At 41.1% G+C, this 20,008-nt stretch overlaps 1 protein-coding gene across 1 annotated transcript in view; it reads right to left on the bottom strand.

Moving 5' to 3' along the window:
• The window catches only part of ERP44 (endoplasmic reticulum protein 44), a 93,809-nt gene that overhangs the window by 47,414 nt on the left and 26,387 nt on the right, over window positions 1-20,008 (bottom strand). The window contains exons 4-8 of the mRNA XM_063450620.1: window positions 15,235-15,350; window positions 8,525-8,709; window positions 6,561-6,676; window positions 5,987-6,044; window positions 2,607-2,723 (exon numbers count right to left, since the gene is read on the bottom strand). Coding sequence (XP_063306690.1) covers window positions 2,607-2,723; window positions 5,987-6,044; window positions 6,561-6,676; window positions 8,525-8,709; window positions 15,235-15,350 — 592 coding nt within the window. The remainder of the gene's footprint in view (window positions 1-2,606; window positions 2,724-5,986; window positions 6,045-6,560; window positions 6,677-8,524; window positions 8,710-15,234; window positions 15,351-20,008) is intronic.

The following is a 20,008-nucleotide window of genomic DNA, read 5'->3' as shown; positions in this document are numbered from 1 at the left end:
GCAACAATTCTTTTTTTCAGATCCTCAGAGAGCTCTTTGCCATGAGGTGTCATGTTGAACTTCCAGTGATTAGTATGAGAGCGATAACACAAAATTTAACACACCTGCTCCCCATTCACACCTGTGACCTTATAACACTAATGAGTCACATGACACCTGGGAGGGAAAATGGCTAATTGGGCCCAATTTGGACATTTCCACTTATTGGTGTACTTACTTTTGTTGCCCACGGTTTAGACATTAATGGCTGTCTGTTGAGTTATTTTGAGGGTACAGTAGTGAAAAAATAAAGAGCTCTTCACAAAGGCGTTTCCATACGCCGAAATGCGCGTCGAGCATACTCTAATGCCGATGCATTTATTTTGAGTTTTTTTTCTTTTGGGGTTTTTTATTTTTTCACTACTCTAGGTGAATAATGTTGCTGTTTAACGATATTATCTAGGTTCTCTATGGGTTAGCAGGGGTTTTCGCAGGGATAGCCTGTAGGCTGCCTTGAAGCAGCAGGTAGTACAGCCTTTTTCTCCCTTTTTTGGGAGGCAGTCAGCCAGTTTAGGGCATTCTAGGGTGTTTGTGTGGCGATACCTGGGGGATCCAGAACAGGATTCTTTCAACAGGAGCACTTTTTCTCTCAGCTTTTATGAACTTTATGCTCTGGAGGGCAAGTGATCATCTACTGAGAACCAATTAACTGTGTATGTTATCCACTTAACCCTAGTATTCCTGCCTGTACTGGCAACCGTAGCTGTAACTGTAATGCCCTCAATGGCATTATTACTACCATTAAGGCATAACTGTATATCCCTACCCACATTCCTCCTCTGATACAATACCAATGTTGTGGTATGATTACTTTATACAAGAGTATAGTGGGGGCAGGGGGAGTATAGTGGGGGCAGGGGGAGTATAGTGGGGGCAGGGGGAGTATGGTGGGGGCAGGGGCTGTAGAAAGGGGCTGAAAAAAAAAAACGTTTTGATTTAAAAAAAAAAAAATGCTTAAAGTTCTTCCCCACCCCCTTCCCCTCCCAGAAGCTTACCTTGGGCCAGGGAGGGAGAACCTTACAACTGGTGGTCGGCTGGGAGGCTGGAGCTGCAGTCAGGACCGCTGGGGAGTCGGGGAGCAGTAGAAGTCCCGCCCCCTTCTGACATCATCAGAGGAGGACGGCTGACTTCACTGCCAGGCTCCTGCTGTGTGCTGGCTGCAGGGAGAGAGGTGAGATTACAAATCCGAGTCTCCAGCCAGAGGCAGGAGATTCGGATTTTTGCACCCCCCCTCCTCTGGCACCCTAAGGCGGCCGCCTGTGCCGCCTTATGGACGCGCCGGCCCTGACTTTATACAGTGTACATATTGCACTCCCATGGATATCTACCTACTGAATACTTTATATACTTTTACAATTTGGTTCACCCTAGATTTTTTCTGTGAGCATTTATCTCACTCACTTATACATTTTTCAGGTGTACTTGCCTCTGATAATATTTTTTTACCCAGTTTTATACAATTAAAATTCTATTTTCCCCTAATAAAGGTTTAATAATTACTCTCAGAGGTATATACCTGCGAATGAGCAGGATTCCCACCTATCATTTGGTGGTTTTACAACACCATTCTCTCCTTTTTCTGCAATTATTTCAGGGTTAAGCCCCTTATACCTCTTGTAACCTCTATAGAGGTTGGGGAGCTGGTTTTTCCAGCACTCTATATCCTCTGTCTCTTTATCAATAGTGCCAATAACAGTTTTAGTGATCAATTCAGGACATGCTTGTCACTGTTACTGATCAGAGCTTTTATATTTAAAGTACAAAATAGCCTTAAAAACAAAACAAAAAACAACACACACACACTCTCTCTCTAATAAGTGCATATAGTATATACTTAGATGCTTGGCCCCTTACCTGAACTTAAAGGGACACTATAGTGACCTGAACAACTTCAGCTTAATGAGGTTGTTCAGGTGAGAACTATAGCTCCCTGCAGCCTCTCTCATGTAAACACTGTATTTTCTGAGAAAATACAGTGTTTACATTGAAAGCTAGGAACACTTCCAGTTGCAGTCACTCACAGTGAACCAGAGGGACTTCAGAGTTGATGGAGGCATAATATGCCTCCATCTACTCAGATCTGCTGTCAGCAGAGAACAGGGCTGCAGTGTGCACAGCATCCTGTGATTCAGTATCTCCTCCCTCTGCATGCAGACACTGAACTTTGATTCAATTCATCTCTATGAGTAGATGTCGATTGGCCAGGGCTGTGTTTGAATCGGGATGGCTCTGCCCCTGAGCTGCCTCTTTGTCAGTCGCAGCCAATCCTATGGGGAAGCACTGTGATTGGATCAGGCTACCATATGTCAGCAGACTGCTTGTTTTTCTGAGTCTAACAGCATGCAGATTTACAGCTTCAGGCTTGAATACAGTAAGATTTTTGCTATATTTATGGAGGCATGAGGGGCCCAGGGGTGCTAGATGGTGGTGTTAACACTATAGGGTCAGGAATACATGTTTTTGTTCCTGACCCTATATTGATCCTTTAAACATTAAGCAATAGCTGTGAGAGCCTAAAATGTACATTTAACATGGTTTTATCCAAATAGTAAATCTACAGCGCATACCTCTCCATTTTCAAATGTTATTTCACGAACAAGTGGAACACATTTATCTTGCGTCCAAGCATAGGCCAAGTCAAAGTTGGTTAAGGATCCCAAGTAGACCATATCTGGAGCATTCTCCTATAAGCAAAGGAGTCAGAAAATACATTTTATAATACAACAAAAAAATGAAAAGGCTTGCAGACAGATAATTATTATGTAATCAAGGTTTGTGATGATTGCCAGCATTATTTAAAATAACCAGGCAAATATGACAGAGCACCATTTTACACAGGTAGTTTATTAATTTACTCTATGCTGACCAATATGCAGTTAAAGGATGATGGCTAAAAGGAAACCTTGAGGAATCATTACAACTTCATTGGAATGAAATTGTGATAGTACCTGGAACTGGTTTTACCCTTGTTTTCAGCTGCAATGAGATTCCTCAAACAGGAAGCCTCAGATTGCCACAGAGGGCACGGTTGATTGGTAAAAATCATTAGCTGAAGCTCTAAACTAATTAGAAGCTACCCATTCTAATAAGACCCTGAACTCCAAGTTTTCCTGTTTGAGTATGACAGCCACTAGACATGGATTTTTTTTTTTTCTCTAAAAAAGTAAAAGGAAAGGACCACTCAAACCAGGCCACTTCACTGAGATTTAGCAATTTTATTTTTGCTTCTTTCCTACTGCTCAAATGTTAAGCCACACAAGCACATCATTTATTATGCTTATTTTTATTATATGTGCAATACTACTAAATTGGGTATTTCATTTATTTATTTTTTTATACAATCACAATTTTGCTTTCTACAGTTTAGTACACGGGTCCTCAAACTACGGCACACGGGCTGAATCCGGTCCGCCAGGGTCCTGAACCCGGCCCAAGCATTTAGGGCCACCCGATGGGCCCTATATCTTCAGGGGCCCGGTCAGCGCTGCTGCGCTGACCGGGCCCCTTTAAAAACTTCAGCCACAAAGTAGTGCTGGGAGGAAGTGACGGCCGGTATTGTCCTCCAAGCTCCCTCCGCGCAGAAAGAAAGAAAGACAGGCTGTGAGGACGGAAGAGCCACGCCGACTCCCATCAGCCACAGCCACCATCCTGCAAAACAAGTAAGAACATTTTGCTGTGTTTGTGTGTATGTCATTATGTGTATGTCAGTATGCATATGTAGGTCTGTCAGTTAGTGTGTGTATGTATGTGTATGTGTGTATGTAAGTCAGTGTGTGTCTGTTTGTATGTATGTAAGTGTGTCTGTGTGTCTATTTCAGTATGTATAGGAATAAGTTCAAATGTGTTTCAAACTATAGTCAGGCCCCCAGCAGTGTCTGAGGGACAGTGAACTGCCCCCCCCTGTTAAAAAAAGTTTGAGGACCCCTGGTTTAGTATGTTAAAGCGTTCAAGAACCGTGTAGTGTTGGCACTATACATGGCAAAAAGTAACTTGCTGTAACACCTTTGTATCGCCATGTAATATCTCAAAAACAATCTAGAAAAAGGCAACACATAAAATAAAGAAAAAGCATACACTTGTTGTTTGCAATGTACAGTGATGGTACATAGTTCATCCACCTACCATTTTGCAAGAAATAAGGTTATCACCAAAATGAGATGCCACCAAACATTACACTACAGTGAACATACTCATTACCAACCAATTATTTTTATAGCTGAAATCCAGAGTGAAGACCACATCACTGATAGAAGGAATATTTATATATGTGTGCTAATGTAACAAACAGCAAGACCTTTTTTTCTTCTCAGTAATGAATTCTTCATATAAATGTAAATCCATTTTAGAACAAATATAAAATCAAGGATTTGAACCTCAGTTGGTTAAACAATCTTATGCACACATTTATTTCTGACAACTATAATGTTTAACTAATTCGGTGACCGCCCCCCCTCTGAGAGCATGGGAACGGTATTTTTACTCCCCTTTTTTCCACGACACGCTGGTCTTGCTGTGTTTGGTGCCGCTTAATGGATGAGATCACTCTTGTTGATCTCAGTCAATCCAATGCTTTCCCATAAGAAAGCATTGGTAGGCTATTGCGGCAAAACACAGCGCTGTGCCAATTAACATCTCCTCATAGAGATACACTGAATCAATGCAGCACTTTGGGAAACATTCAGCGTCATAATGCAGAGAGTGGAGAAGCTAAACATCAATGCTACTCACCGAGCAGCACTGGACTAGGAAGCACCTGTAGTGGCCATCTCCGTGACTGCCACTAAAGGGGTTACTAGGCAGCAATATAAATGTATTTTTTCTCAAACTGCAGTGTTAAAAATTCTCAGCCTGCACTGACAGGCTATAAACATCAGAACCACTAATTAAGCTTTAGTGATTCTGGGGATTATAGTGCCCCTATAGAAATCCTTTTTTTTCTGTAACCATTATTAGAGATAAAATAAATAATATTATTATATCACTTATTGTTATTACTTTATAGCTTCCTATTGTGAAGGATTTTCCTCTACAGCATTTAATATAAGAACAGGGCAGTGGAGTCCGTACATAAAACCTTTGAATCCTATCTTTGACTCCGACTATTTTATGAGCAATCAAAAGTTAGAAATACACATTTTCCAAGAGGTTTCCAAAATTTTGGTCATAAGTGTAAAATTATAATGCAATTAATGCATTACACTTTACGGTATATGCCGGCATCTATGTCAACGTTATAAACATAGAAAAAAAAATCCCCCCAAAAAGGGATCGACTAATACACTGAACAGAAAGTTGTTGATACATGGCTGAGACAATAATAGGGCCTTGGCCTAACTTCTTTTATAAAGAAATAGAATTTCTAAATTTCTTATCCTCACTGTTTTCACTAGATTGAGTATGCTTTTTGAGCTATTATTTACGCTTAACACACACACACACATTTTGGATGAAGCAGCAGATGCAAAAAAGTAAACCACACCTAAATGTATTTAATAGACGCCCCAAAAGATAAAAATTACACATTTGGGTTTTTAGGGGGGAGGGAGGGGGTTATCTGACTTAAGTATCCCAAAATTGTTTCCAACTTCACACACACCTATAAAAGAATGCTTTTTTTTTGCATGCTTATGGTGTTGATTTTGGGACGGAATTGATTTGGTTTGTTTGCTTTAATGTGTTACAATGGTTGTTTTTGTATGTAAAATACTTCCACGTACTTGAACAATACACGTTTCAATAAAGAAATGAACAAAACTAAAGTCTTTTTTTGTTCTGTATTTGCCTGTGATAGTGAGACAGGTTGTATGATAGATAGTTTTTGCAGTCTTTAAAGGAACACTTTATGCTCCTTTATCACATCATAGCGTGGCTATGGTGCCTAGAATGTCCCTTTAATGCAGTTTGAGAAATAAACTGCTGATTTATGAAAAACAGAATGTTTACTTACACCAAGAGGCCTGTAGATCACATTGTCTCCACTGAATCTTTCTGGCTTTGAAACATCACTAGCAAAGACATATGCAGAGAAAGGAAACATATTTAGTAAGTCTGAAAATATGTCACATAATATTAGGCATTGGATAAATGTATCACTCTTCTGTTTTACCTTACATATTTATTACCATTTACATAAAGCTAATATTAGCTGATGTACCCTATAATCTAGCGTTTGTCAATCTTTCTCAGAGTACTATAAGGTACATTATATGCATGACTCCGTACAGTCCAATATCTGTCGGGATAGATTCAGGCTCCTGTTTCAGGTTTATTCACTGGTGTCCCACATCTCAAGACACCAGGGATTTCTCCCCGCCCCCAATGCACAGTGCAAGTACATAATTTAACATGCACACGTGCATTTACACATGTGCAGCTCTGAGTGGGGCATGCTGATGCAAAGCTGTATTAAGCTGTATTAAGTCCCCAAGATTCTTATACGTTTATTTACTAAAGTGAGAATTCAAAGTCAAATTCAAAATGTTCTAATTGTTGTATCTATTTTAAAATAAAATGTTACTTACCCAACTGCAGCAAGAAAAACACAATCATCATGCAAAATATTTGCTACTTTTTCAAAGGTTCTGTAGTTGTCGGAATCTTTGTTTTCAAAAAAACCAATTATATTTCTCTTACTTCTCTGTGTAAAGAAAACAATATTACAGAAAATATTCGTCACTCGGCTATTTTTTACTAACGTGAGAATTCTAATGACTAGAGTGAGAATTCCAACTGAATTTACAGTGAACTTCACATTTTAGGCCTGGGTAGCCGAACTGGGGGGATAGGACTCTCCCATTTTAGCAATTTTGCCTTAAATGTAAAATTTACTTTGAATTCTCATTTGCAATACTAGCCCTGTTAAACTATATCAGACCAGAAAAACAATACTGTCAATCCACACACTTTTATACCAATACAATTTGGAAATACCCTTGTTAGTGTGTGTGAATACAGTGGTGGTTTTGTTTAGTGTGTGGGTGCATATGTGAATACATGGATACAGATGGGAAAGCCCCCTCCCCACCCAAAAAAAAAAAAAAAAAAAAAATTATATATATATATATATATAAATTTTTTTTTTTTAGCTTAATAAGGGAGGGACCTCCTAAACAACCATAAAGTACTTCAAACACTCAAGGACAATTTAAAAAAAAAAAAAAAAAAAAAAAACTATGTGGAACCTATCAATCCAAATGGGTTATGAAACTAAAGTAAAAGGTACAATATAGGTACCCAATCCACTTAATATCAATAAATGACCAAGTTTGCATTGCAGGGTTTAACTCAAACATTCACTAAAGTTTGCTATTTCTAAAGAAAAACACTGTATTGGCCGAGATCATCAATTTCTACATTTAATTTTATTTTTTTTAGACCTCGCACACAACAGTACAGGGGTATATACATATAATCGATTAAAGGGACACTGTAGGCAAGCAGACTACTTCAGCTCATTGAAGTGGTCTGGGTGCACTGTCCCATCACCCTTAACCCTGAGCATGTAATAATTACAGTTTTTAAGAAACTGCAATAATTACCAGACCGCCACTACAGGGACTTCCGGTCGCCTAAATGACGCTGGACGTCCTCAAGCATATCCCAGAAGCGGGGATTATACCGCTGTACGCTATCCACACCAGAGCTGGCCATAGCTCTCTCAAATGTGAGTTATCTACCTATTGCACATTGAACCCCATCACAATTGAGAGCACTATTGTTGCTTTTTTATCTTTTTCTTCCCGAGTTTTGGATTACCAGGCGGTGCTGACGGAGACCCCTTCCCTACATATCCCATCAGCAGGGATTATACCGCTGTAAGCTATTCACACCAGAGCTGGCCATAGCTCTCCCAAATGTGAGTACTCTACTTATATTATCTACTGCACCTTGAATTTTAGACATACTGCACCATTGGCTGCCTCTACCTCTCTTCTGTTTTTATATACTGATCGGTCAACATCAGACGTACCTACCTCTACCAAGAAACCATACCCTATCAAGTATTCCTGATTATCTTCTGGTATCCTAGTGAGATTTTACTGGACTATCACTTTTAGCTTGGCACAGCCCTACTTTATCTTTTTGCATCCTCAAGCTAAGCATGAGGACTTCCAGCGTAAGGGAATCCCCACAGGAAAGCACTGAATGATGCTTCCCTATGGGGAAATCCTAATGCCGGCTTACGTCGAGGGGACGAGTGAAAGCAGACTCAGCCAGCGCCAAGCGACATCGATGCTGGACCCAGGTAAGTGTCAGAAGGGCCTATTAACCCTTTCTGCACCACTGGGGGGGCCTTGACAGAGAGGGAAGCTATAGTGCCAGAAAAAACGATTTGTTTTACTGGCACTATAGTTTTCCTTTCAGTCAGGGAAATGCCCGTCCCATTTTTATTCCTAATTTTACATGATCTGTAACTGTGAAGAGATAAAATATAAGTATGCAGCATGGCATATTTATATGCAGTATACATAAACGGCATACTTACATCTACAGTTTTCAATTCTTCCAATTCAAGAATATCTCTGATAGGATTACTTTTTTGTTGTCTGATGAAGTCCACAATTGCTGTAACAGATCGTTGTCCTCTATATTCTCTTTTCATCATCATTCCATTTCTGAATAATTTTAAAGTGGGATACTTGCTTATCCTGTATCTTTGTGCTATATCCGCTATCAAAAGAAAAAAGGTTTGTGACAATCCGATACTTTCCCTTATGATGCCAAAGTGAATACCTAAAATAGATATGTATTTTGTTTTCTTTTACGTTTATAAATATCAAGAAATGTTAAGATTTGCTATTTCAGCTCTGAATCCCAGCAAAAGGCTTTATTAATTAAACCGTGATTAGCAGGCTTAATTGTAGAGTTTAGTTTGAAAGTATTTCCATCAATAAATGGTCAACATTGTTTGAAATATATCTTTGTTTATAAAACAGACAGACATTGTTAAATTTGAAGGTTTACAGTTTCCAATTTTACTACAAAAGGGTGAAAAAACATTTCCATCAACTCCAGAATCGCAGTAAGATTTTTCACTGCATCTAATCCACCTTTAGTAAAGTCACCAGTTTTGATAAAATATGACTAAATCAAATGTTTCTCACAGAAGAGATACAGTGCAGGTCTATGAGAACCACTAAACCCAATACATCTCATGGACCTTTGCATGCCTTACTTATTGAATACATTTCATTCCAGAGACCCTATGTTTCTGGAGGGGCAATTTCTATAAGGAATGTGAAATTCCTTCCCACCTGACTTCCAGAACATACAGTTTAGGGTGCAAGCCAGGTTGACTTTTTTTCTCTGCCTTTATGCCTATTGCTGGCAAGCAGCAGCAGCTACTACAAGGGATTGAGGGATATGGGCAAGGGTTGGGCATGTGTTGTCTGCAGACCAGAGTAATCATTCCTCGTGGTCAGGTGCTCACTAATGAGTCAGAGTGTAACCATGAGGATTCCCAGCCTGCACTCTGACACTGACCACTGAACTGCAAGGAAGCGACTATTATGATGTGCACACACTGGAGGTGCAGACCACACAATCCCCCATAGAGACCCCTAAATATTTTTTCAATCTTTATTTTTGTTGTTCAGAGATTAAGATAAAAGTAGTTTGAGAGACTATATCATAAACATGGATAACAAAAAAGATGCATAGCACGTCATAAATACTTGTTTGGGTTAAGATAAAGGAAAGAAGACAAAGATGTCAAATAGTGTGAAATATAAAACTAAACTAAACAAAATAAACTGAAGAAAACATTGCAAGGCTAGTAATGAACACTAAGTCCACATAAACACATTCTTTTGGAACTAATTAAAAAAAAAAAAAAAAAAAAAAAAAACACATTAAAGTTACGGTCACCTTTTGCATATTTTGCAAAGACCCCTGAAGGTGATATCTGTTCAGGTGTGCAGTGAAGGTATATATGCGGACTTAAAGCTGCCCCCTGCAGATGCAACCATATTATTTCTTCTTTATCCACCAGGAGCAAAGTCACACAAGTATATGCGCACATAAGTGCTCCACCTTTTGTCAACTTGAGGCTTTAAGGACTACTTTGTTTTTTATTGTTTGACTCAATGCATTTCATAAATATATACAGTGTTACTCACTAAACTTTGAATCTTTGTGAGTTTAATCTAAATAGCAAAATCAAGGCAATTTAAATAAAAGAAAAAAAAAAGGAGGGGGTGGGGAGGGGGCGGGCAGAGCCAGGGCCCAATGGAGACAGAAGTGTGCCCAGCTAATACCTTTCCTGACGAGACAGCACTCTCTCCTGGGACACGCAGTGACCGATCCCCACCTGCATACTAGGGATCGACCGATTATCGGTCTGGCCGATATTTGGTATCGGCCTATAGATATGCCGATAATACAGACCGGGACCGCCATGCCCATGACAAGCCCGGCAGTCCTGGGGGGGTGGGGGGGGGGGGGGGCCGCAGCAAGTGCTTACTTACCTTGCCGGCAGCTTCCTTCAGTTCCCCTGTGTAACTCTCGCAGCCTGTGTGCTGACGGCCACAGGACTCGCGAGATTTAGACAGGGGGGCTGAAGGGAAGTAAGCGCTTGCTGTGGGCCCCCTCTGTACTTTCCATGGACCACCGGGGAATGCTATATCCCCCTTCCCTGGCCAAGTAAGAAATATTTTGTTTTAAAATATAATTTAAAATATTAAATAAAAAAATGCCCCCTCTCCCACACATGCTCTATTATATACACACACACACACTACATTATATAAACACACTACACAAACACACGGTGTATATAATGCAGTGTGTAGTGTGTTTATATAATGTAGTGTGTATAGTTAATGCAGTGTTTGTGTAGTGTGTATATAATGCACACTACACAAAAACACTGCATTCACTATACACACACTACACAAACACTGCATTCACTATACACACACTCTGCATTCACTTTACGTACACACACCACACACTCTGCATTATATACACACACACACAGCTCCCCTATCTAAACACACTGCATCCACTACACGTGGCATGTATATTTTGTTTTGAATATTTTTATTGTTTCACAATATAAGTGCAGATTGCGAACTGGTTCATATTAAGGCAAGTGGTTGCCCACGCAGGGGCTTAAGCAGTAACATTCAATAAGGTGAACAGTTGCCACGTAGAGGCTTAAATGTCAGCATATACGGAGAAATGCAGATTATCGCCTGCGTAGAGGCGTATTCAATCAAAACATATAAGCGTATTTGAACTTTGCAGGGATATACTTACAAGCATTACAGCGTAAATTGCAGAGATTGTGCTAGTGCTATTATATATTATGTAATTGCTTTGGCTGTTTGGGTAGTTACCTTATGTTAGCTAATTTATGCAGTTGTTTTGTGTTTGCTGATTCATGTCAATGCTTTATGTTGGTTGGTCCGTGTGGTTTCTTAGGCATAGTAGCATGCAATGCAGTAGTTAGGCAGGTAAGTAAGCAGTAATGAAAGATGGAAAGCATATGATAATTATTCAAAAACATATCGTCATGTCCTTGTTGCTAGCTGCTGCTTGTCAGGCTTAGTATGCTTTAAATAAAACTAAAAAACTACGTAACAGAGTGAATGTATCGTTACTGTGTAAGGTTGCATATCGTCTGGCGTAAATGCTCCATTTACTGAACTTAAATATGTGATAGGAAAATATAGCAAGTATAAAAAAAGTATAGCAAGTAACAGTAACCAGGCCACCTTCCATCTCCCCCCCCGCCGATCTCCTTTCACCGGTCGGGGCCCCCGCAGTGCCGTGGGCACTCAGGAGCTCGTACTGACCGTTGGACCCCACCACAAAAGTCCTCCGGCCATCCACTCCCTGCACCTCCCCAGCTCTACGTGGGTCTCTTGATGCGCGCACTCCTGTGTCTCGCCCGATGCCGGCCACGTGTTTGGGGCCAACGTCCATCCCCCACGACCACCGGTCCGTTAGGAGGGTGGCGCAGTCCCACGCCACCAGGCTCACGGCATCGGGGACTAGGCTCTCCGGGAACCCCCAGACCCAGAGGCCCCGGGTACTCACATCTCCAGTGGTCCAGGTCTCAGCAAGAAGTGTGAGCCGCCCATGCCAGTCACCCCTGGTGTTTCTCTGCCGGAGGTAAGTCCTTGGGCGGGCTACATTCCGGTAGCCTTTGCCCGTTTAGGCGGTCTGCTCGGACCCCATGCGGTATCTTCCGCCCTGGAGTGCGCCGCCATGTGGCCAGGATTGCCTCCCCCAGCCAGGTGGGTAGGGGGGTACAGGGCCGGGCCGCCACTCGAAGCTGTGCATTCTTCCATGCAGGTATTCTTGCTGGCATACCGCTATCTTCGGGCTGCCAATCATGTATCCGTGTGTCTTTGGGAGCCGCCATAGTCCATGCTTGTGATGGTGAGTAGGTCCATTTCTTTATTTGGGGTGTTCCCGGCTTGGAACCTGCTCCTATTTGGGATCTCCGTGTAGCTTAGATGTTGCTGGTTATTTATATGGCAGTCATTCCTGTTTTAGGGCCGTCTGAGCGCCGATTTTTGCTATTTTTCCGGGCTCAGGCCGGGAGGCAGAGTGTTCTGCTGCCTCTCAGCTCGGCGGCCCGGCCGCGCCCCCGCATGTATATTTTGTGCATTTACCTTTAGAAATAGTTTCTTTTTTCAAAATGGTAAATGTACAGAATATCTGTACGTTATCGGCTATCGGCTTGAAAGTTCACAGATTATCGGTATCAGCTCTAAAAACTCAATATTGGTCGATCCCTACTGCATACCATGGGGAAGAAAAATAAACATCAGCCAGACCCTAGCTCCGAGTCCAGTGATATAGGAACACTGCTCTGCCAAATTCAGAGGCCTACTCCTTCCAAGATGGCGCCCAATCTAACTTACTTGTCTGAGTCCTCAGAGGATTACAGTCTGAAGGAGGACCTGCAAGCACCATTGGGAAAACAGGTCAGACCCAGCCTCTCACCCCAGGGGATAAAGCCCCATCCACCAAAGCAGACATCAAATTCCTTTTTAAGGACATACAGGCGATGTTCCAAGCAGATATGGCAGTGATCAGGGAGGAGCAGACTAACCTCACAGGCCGCATGGCCGCCGTGGAGTAAGATGCTGGGGCTACTAAAGTGGCTCAAGCGGCCACAGATTCTGCCTTCCTTACAATGCAGAAAAACCAAGCTGCGCTGACAGCCCGAGTAACTGCTGTAAAGCATTTGGCCAGAATCCGAAATATCCCTATCAGGGGGGTTCCAGAGAGCATTAATATGATGGAGAGCTCCCTCACTATCTCTGCCGACTTTCGCTACACTTTTGGTACCTAAGCAGGCTAAGCTACTGGCATTGGACAGATGTTACAGAATGTCCAAGACACCAAGTGCACCACAGGAGTCTTCCAGAGATGTGCAAGCTAAGTTCATGAGTGACTTAGATAGGGCAATGTTTATGGAGGTTGCTGGGAACCACCCCACCCTGTTTGGAGGGTCGCACCTTACGTTCTACATGGACTTCTCCAGGTAGGCAGTTCTGTGGCAACAATCATTCCACTTGCTGACTAAATGATTGAGGGAGAAAGACATCTCCTACAAATAGGGACCCCAGCGGCTGCTGGTTGACCGGAACGACAAGACCTACACCTCTATGGCTGATGCTCCCACCTTTCTGCAAACATTGGAACTTTCAGGGGACTTACTGCTACCGACGAAGCGCCACCGATGGAATGTTGGCACCATTATGCCTTTTGTACCGGGACCCAAGACGTCTGAGGCTGAGAAACATCCACCATGATACAGTGTAATGCTAATGTCTTGCACTTACATTTAATACTGTAAACCTGGCTCTGTACGCGTCTCTCTTGCCTTAGCTCTGTAAACTCTCCCCCTCTAGCTTTCAAGCTTCAGCATATGTGCCCTTCCCCCCCCCCCCCACCATTTGCTTACTAAAAATTAAAAAAAAAAAAATTGGTCTTGACCTGCTGTTTTGAGGCATTTTATTCTTCTATGAGCCAAATTAGATATGTTTTCTTAGCCTGTTTATTAGAACTATAAAATTGTGCACATTCTAAATTCCATACCACATGTAAGCTATGTATTTTGAAAAACCAGCTTGAGAACTGAGCGGGGACCCACCGAAGGGCAGGCTATTTCAGCTGCTGCCTGTTCTCAGTATTCTCTTGCTCCCTGTTTTTTGCTCTCCATAAGTTTAGAGGGTAATCCAGACGTGGACCCCTTGCTCACGGTGCCTAGAGAGATATCAGCTATGCCTCACTGATGATGCCTAACAAGGCTGAAACGATCGTCTGGGGTTGCGGTGTCTCTCGTGCAGAGGGAACTTGCTGGCATTTCGGATCTGGACTGCCCGTATGGGTGGGACCAGTCTGATATGTTTCAGAGATATTCTCTCTGTAATGGCACAAGATGAGCTAAAACCAGCTTGAGAACTGAGCGGGGACCCACCGAAGGACAGGCTATTTCAGCTGCTGCCTGTTCTCAGTATTCTCTTGCTCTCCATATGTATTTTGAAGTTCTTGTCCATGACAGGACTATTTTTTGTTTTTTTTTGCTGTGCATAGTGATACAAACAAACAAACAAAAACACACACATTGATTATGACGGAGTTAAAAACTTTTTCTAGCTCAGCCATTTTTGCCTCACTTTTTCTATTTAGATTTCTTTTGTGCAGGGGTTCCGAATTTAGTGAATAACGATGCCTACCTCTATGAAATACTCAAAATTTATAGTCTAGCTTATTTAAAACCATTGCGGCCTAGCAGAAGGTCAGCAAAGCAGTTACAAATAAGAAAATGTAATTTAAGACATTCAAGTCAGATGCAAATGATGCCAGCACAATTCTAAATAGGCAAAAAAAACATAATAAATTAAAAATAAAACTAACTTTGGGGCAAATGCATGTACTTGGATTTTATAGTTGGTAATAGAAAATGTTAATATTTTTTTCATTTTAATTGTTTTAATATTTTGCCTCTGGAAAATAAAATAAATCTTTACAGTAAGAATAAAGATATTTACATTTATTTCTCTAGGAGATAAGGAACAAAGACTACAAAGGAGATGGAAAAACTGAACACTTTAAAATTATAATTGGTGTGAAAACACACACACACACACACAATTATCTAAATACATATAATACAAATCTAAAATGAAAAAAAAAGGGTTTATGTTCAGTAAATACACCGTTAGTACTTACAATATTGATCGCAGTCAACTCTAGCAAAAACTACATTATTTTTCTCTGAATACTCTTCTTTAATGATATTTGAAGCCTCCGTAAATATAGGGTGCAACATTTGACTGAATCTGCACCTGTCAGAAAATAAATAAATGAACAAGGAGATTAAAAAAAAACAAAAAAACAACACAAACATTTTAGTGTGTTCTTCTCATCTACTTTTTCATCTTATATTTTATAGCAGTGACTCCAGAGTTATTGTGCCTTATGCTCCCTAAACTGTCCCTTTAAGTTCAACTCTAATAGCTGTCAGTATGGCGCTTCCGCTGCACTGACCAAATAAAGTAATGTGGCCCCAAAGACTCTTGGCCCTATGGGGAAGTTTGAATGCACTTGCACATTAGGTCTCCAACACTCCTCTCTTAAGAGGTATGGCCTGCTTGGCGATGTTGCGGTAGGCGGAGAGGTAAGCAGTAGACATGGACATTTCGGACAAAAAAATTTTTCATTCCAAAGGTGAGCGAATAGGATTAACAATTAATCAAATGAAGACCGAATTGCTTGTTGGACGCTATTTCTTCCTGTAATTTGTTCTGTAAGTAGTTTATCAAAATGAGGGACCTACCAGCTTGCGGCTACCTCCTTGTAACATCTAAAAAAAAAAAAAAAGAAGCCATATCATCGGTCCCCGCGAGTGGGGGCTATTAAAAATAATAACAGGGTGCACACAGTGTCACACCCCATCCCCCACCCATTGTCGACAGGTGGGTGCCCTAAATAACAGTGTGGAGGGGGGGGCCCCGATTGTCCTCCCCAGCCATTGGTGGCAAGTGGGGCTTATAATAAAAATATTCCCACCCTGTAACCCTACCTGCTCGTTATTTAGTCGACATAGCCCTGCGCATGGCGGGTACGAGCAGAGGATGGCATTTAACCTCCCTCATTTACTAATACTAAGTATATTGTTTTTACTTGGTATTAGTATAGTTGTTTGAAAGACCAAAATTATGAAATGTCCTTTTCGTAATTTTGGTCTTTCAGCTTCTTAGTAGATAGTTCTCTAATCCTTAAGGAATTGCCATAAGGAGCCATCTACTAAACACTGCTCCCTAATTTCGTACCCTTAAAGGCACACTATAAGCACCCAGACCACTTCAGCTGCAATATCCCTACCCCCTTAGTTTTTAAGAAACTTTTAGGAAAGTGCAATATTTTCATTGCAGTACTAAGACTGCCTCTACCAGACAGCCATTAGAGGCAATTCTAGCAGGCATTTACAGGACACTGGTCATCCTCACGCTCACCACGCATGCGCTTTCTGTCCCCCATCGGGGGACGTCTGAGGAGGTGGTGCGCCGACTTAGCACTGAGTGAGATCGGCTCTGAAATTCGGGGAGTAAATAAAGGGTTTTTATCCTTTTATATGCAACTGTATTGGAGGCGGGCAGTCGGCTCATGCAGGGCTGAGGCAGGCAAGCGGATGTCTGAATGTGGGGGGAGAAGAAGCTGTAATCTCCCTGCCCTGCTCCCTGGCGTGTCTTCCAGTGATGTAGGGAGCCAGCTTATGTCTGGCCCAGCATCACTAAACAGCGCTCTAGGAAGCAAAGCAGGGAGATGACAGCAGACCCACTGGACCCCAGGGAAAGTTGATCCACTCCACCTCTGCCAAAAGGTAGGGAGGCTGGGTGGATTTAAAATAGAAATAAATAAAAGAAAATGTTAAAAAGTAATGATTTATGAGAGAGTGTTAGCGTTGCAGTATCAGTGTGTGTGTTTGTCAGTCAGAGTGTGTATCAAATTAGTGTGTGTGTGTTTGTCAGTCAGAGTGTGTATCAAATTAGTGTGTGTGTGTGTGTCAAATCAGTGTCTGCTTCGGTCAGTGAGTTTGTATGTTTAGGTGACCTGGCCACTCCAATCATATGGGAAAGGTGTTTTTACTCACCTTTTTTCCCACGCCGTGCTGGTGACGCCACGGCTGACCCCACCTTAATCTTGATGCTTCACCATAGGAAAACATTGGGAGACTATAGCGCATGCGTGGCAAAAACGCTATGCTGCACAATCAAATTCTCCCCATAGAGATGTATTGTAGAAAGTGGAGTGAAACCTTTATTTTAATCATTTTACTTTGGGGAAAAAGAGGGAGCCTGAATGAAAATAGGGACAGGAGGCACTGTAGCATTAGGAATGCAAGTTTGTATTCCTCATGATATATTTAATGGGGCTTGGAGTAAACATTTAACATTTAATTTTTACAAATTAATCCACCATAAAACATTACATTTCCAATATGAAAACTGATCAATGCAATCCCAATCTTAAATAAAATCTGATGTTAATTTCAAATTCTACTTGCATGGTGTTTTATTTATTTTATTTCACATGCTGCAATACACGTGTTACAGCATAACATGATAGTTAATCAGAAGTATTTGGAATAGCATTTTTATTTAGCATTGAAAGTGCACCTTGATTTTCATCTAGGGGAAATAATGTCTGGATTTGTTGGATCCACCAGAAGGAAGTAATGGTGCAATCAAGAAATATTGCACTGCAAGGCTTCAAAAACCTATGAGAGTTCCTTTAACTTACATGTCTATTCCATTGACAGTACTATGTTGAAGATAAACTAAATAATAGACAAGGAAAATGGGTAAGCTGTATTTAAAAGCAATTGTTACTTTTAAATAACAATTACCTTCCCCTGACATGCTATTATTTCTCATGTATCTATACTCCTTTATAGATTGCATGCTTTTTTAGGCAGGGCCATCTTCACATCTTGTCTTTGTTACTATTTTGATGGTCAACCAATTGTTGACTATCGCCCCCATTCTTTGATTGTCAAACCCTGCAGAATATGTTGGTACTCTATAAATAATTTTTTTTTTTTTTTAATTCTTTATTTTTGTTGACAGGAAATAACGCACACACATCGAGAACATCACATAATGCATATCCATTGTCATACATACAGCATACATGGTTCAGTAATTCAATACATGTTGACAGGATATGATGCACTTACATCGGGAATATCGCATTATGCACAGCCATTGACATATATACAGCATTTTGGGTGCCGTACAGTAAAAAAGTATGCCTGTCAGTATTCCTCGGTATGTCCAACTACTAACTGCCAACTTTAGTTGTAAAAGATTATGAACGAGAAAAAGTGTGTAGTGATTGCCTAGGAACCACCACTTACGTCTTTTACTAATGCTGTATGTCTGTCTGTATTCCTCGGTATGTCTAGCTACTGGCTGTCAACTTTTAGTTTTATATGGGTATGAACGAGAAACCCTAAGGAAAGTAGTAACACCTGTACCTCTGCCAATGGACAGTGACACACATGCCGCAGGATTGCATCTGTTCCCAGGGGGCGTACTGCTATCGCGGTAAGAAGGTGTGTTTAAGCAATGGTAAGATACCTACGGCAGAATGCTATCGTGGGTTTATCACTCTCTATCCGCCGGAGGGGCCATGGGGTCCCCTGCCGCAGACAGCAGTGTGCGCTCTCGTCTAATGCCGGTAACCGGTGGGTCCCCTAAGGGCTGTGGCGTATATACCTCTAAGCACCCCTACGTCAGGAGTACCGTCCTATTTATATCTCTACTTGCTCACAGTACGAGAGTAGAGGTGTTACACAGAGAGATAGAGATAGAAAAGAGAAAGAGAGATGAAAGAGTAGAGAGGGGAGGGGGCGAGGAGCGATGTCTCACTGCTTCCCTATCTCACAGACTCTATGTCCGCTAAGCAAGTCAGCACAGGGGGCAGGCCTCCCAAGGAGCCCATACTTTCTGGAAACGTGTTTGCGTTCCTCGAACTCTTGCGGTCAGATCATCCATCAAGTATACTTCCCTAATTCTGTTAACGACTCCATTAATTGGCAGTGTGGATTGTTTCAGCCAGTCCGCCGCTATTGCCCTCCTGGCTGCCAAAGTTATCTTATGAATAAGGGCTTGTTCATGCCTAGTCCACCCGTCTTATTGATCTGCTAAGTAGGTATACCCAAGGGTCTCTATAAATAATTATAATCCTAAGTGCCTTAGCACTCCATATTCTTACATCGGCATACCCCTGAAACCTCCATCAATACACACCTCCAATAATTCTGACAATATTACCGACGTATTATGCATCTGATCATGTTCCAATTTGTAGATAATCATATATTCATTTTTGTCTCACACTACCACCCATTGAAATGTATATATTTAAATGTTATACGTGTGTGTGTGTGTGTGTTTTTTTCCTTTTTCTTTACATATTTTATTAGTCTTTTAAAATTGCTACTAATTTACTAACGTCTCCTGCAATTTCTGTACAGCTGTGAAGATTAACATGCATAAATCCTGGGATTGTATCTACTTTCAGTTTCCAGATTTAGAGTAATATTTACAAAGGGTGCTGGCTGTTACCAAACTGTACTGCACTTTTCTCCTTTTTTCATTATATGAACCCCTTTTATCTGTTTTCTGATTTTATTTTTTATTTACATTGGGAGGACTTACACAAGGAAGCAGCAAAGTGGGGGAAGTATATCGTTATTATTCAAGTTAAATACACACAGTGCATATGAACTTTTTTCAGTTTAATTTTGCTGTGCAGTTCCACTTTATAGCTTCTACCAATCTCTAAGCCTGAAATAAATAATCCTAGTATATTTAAAAGTGTTACTTTTGAAATCAAATTTAAATAGAGAATTGCTTTCATTAGTGAGTGCAGAAACCTCCTGTAACAATCAAGGCAAAGCAGATATACCCACTCTGTATTTAATCTAAAAACAGAA

This window comes from Pelobates fuscus, chromosome 4 (assembly GCF_036172605.1).
Source record: "Pelobates fuscus isolate aPelFus1 chromosome 4, aPelFus1.pri, whole genome shotgun sequence".
NCBI classification, from domain to species: domain Eukaryota; kingdom Metazoa; phylum Chordata; class Amphibia; order Anura; family Pelobatidae; genus Pelobates; species Pelobates fuscus.
Note: the sequence above shows the minus strand (reverse complement) of the source record. Positions and strands in the feature narration are given on the sequence as shown.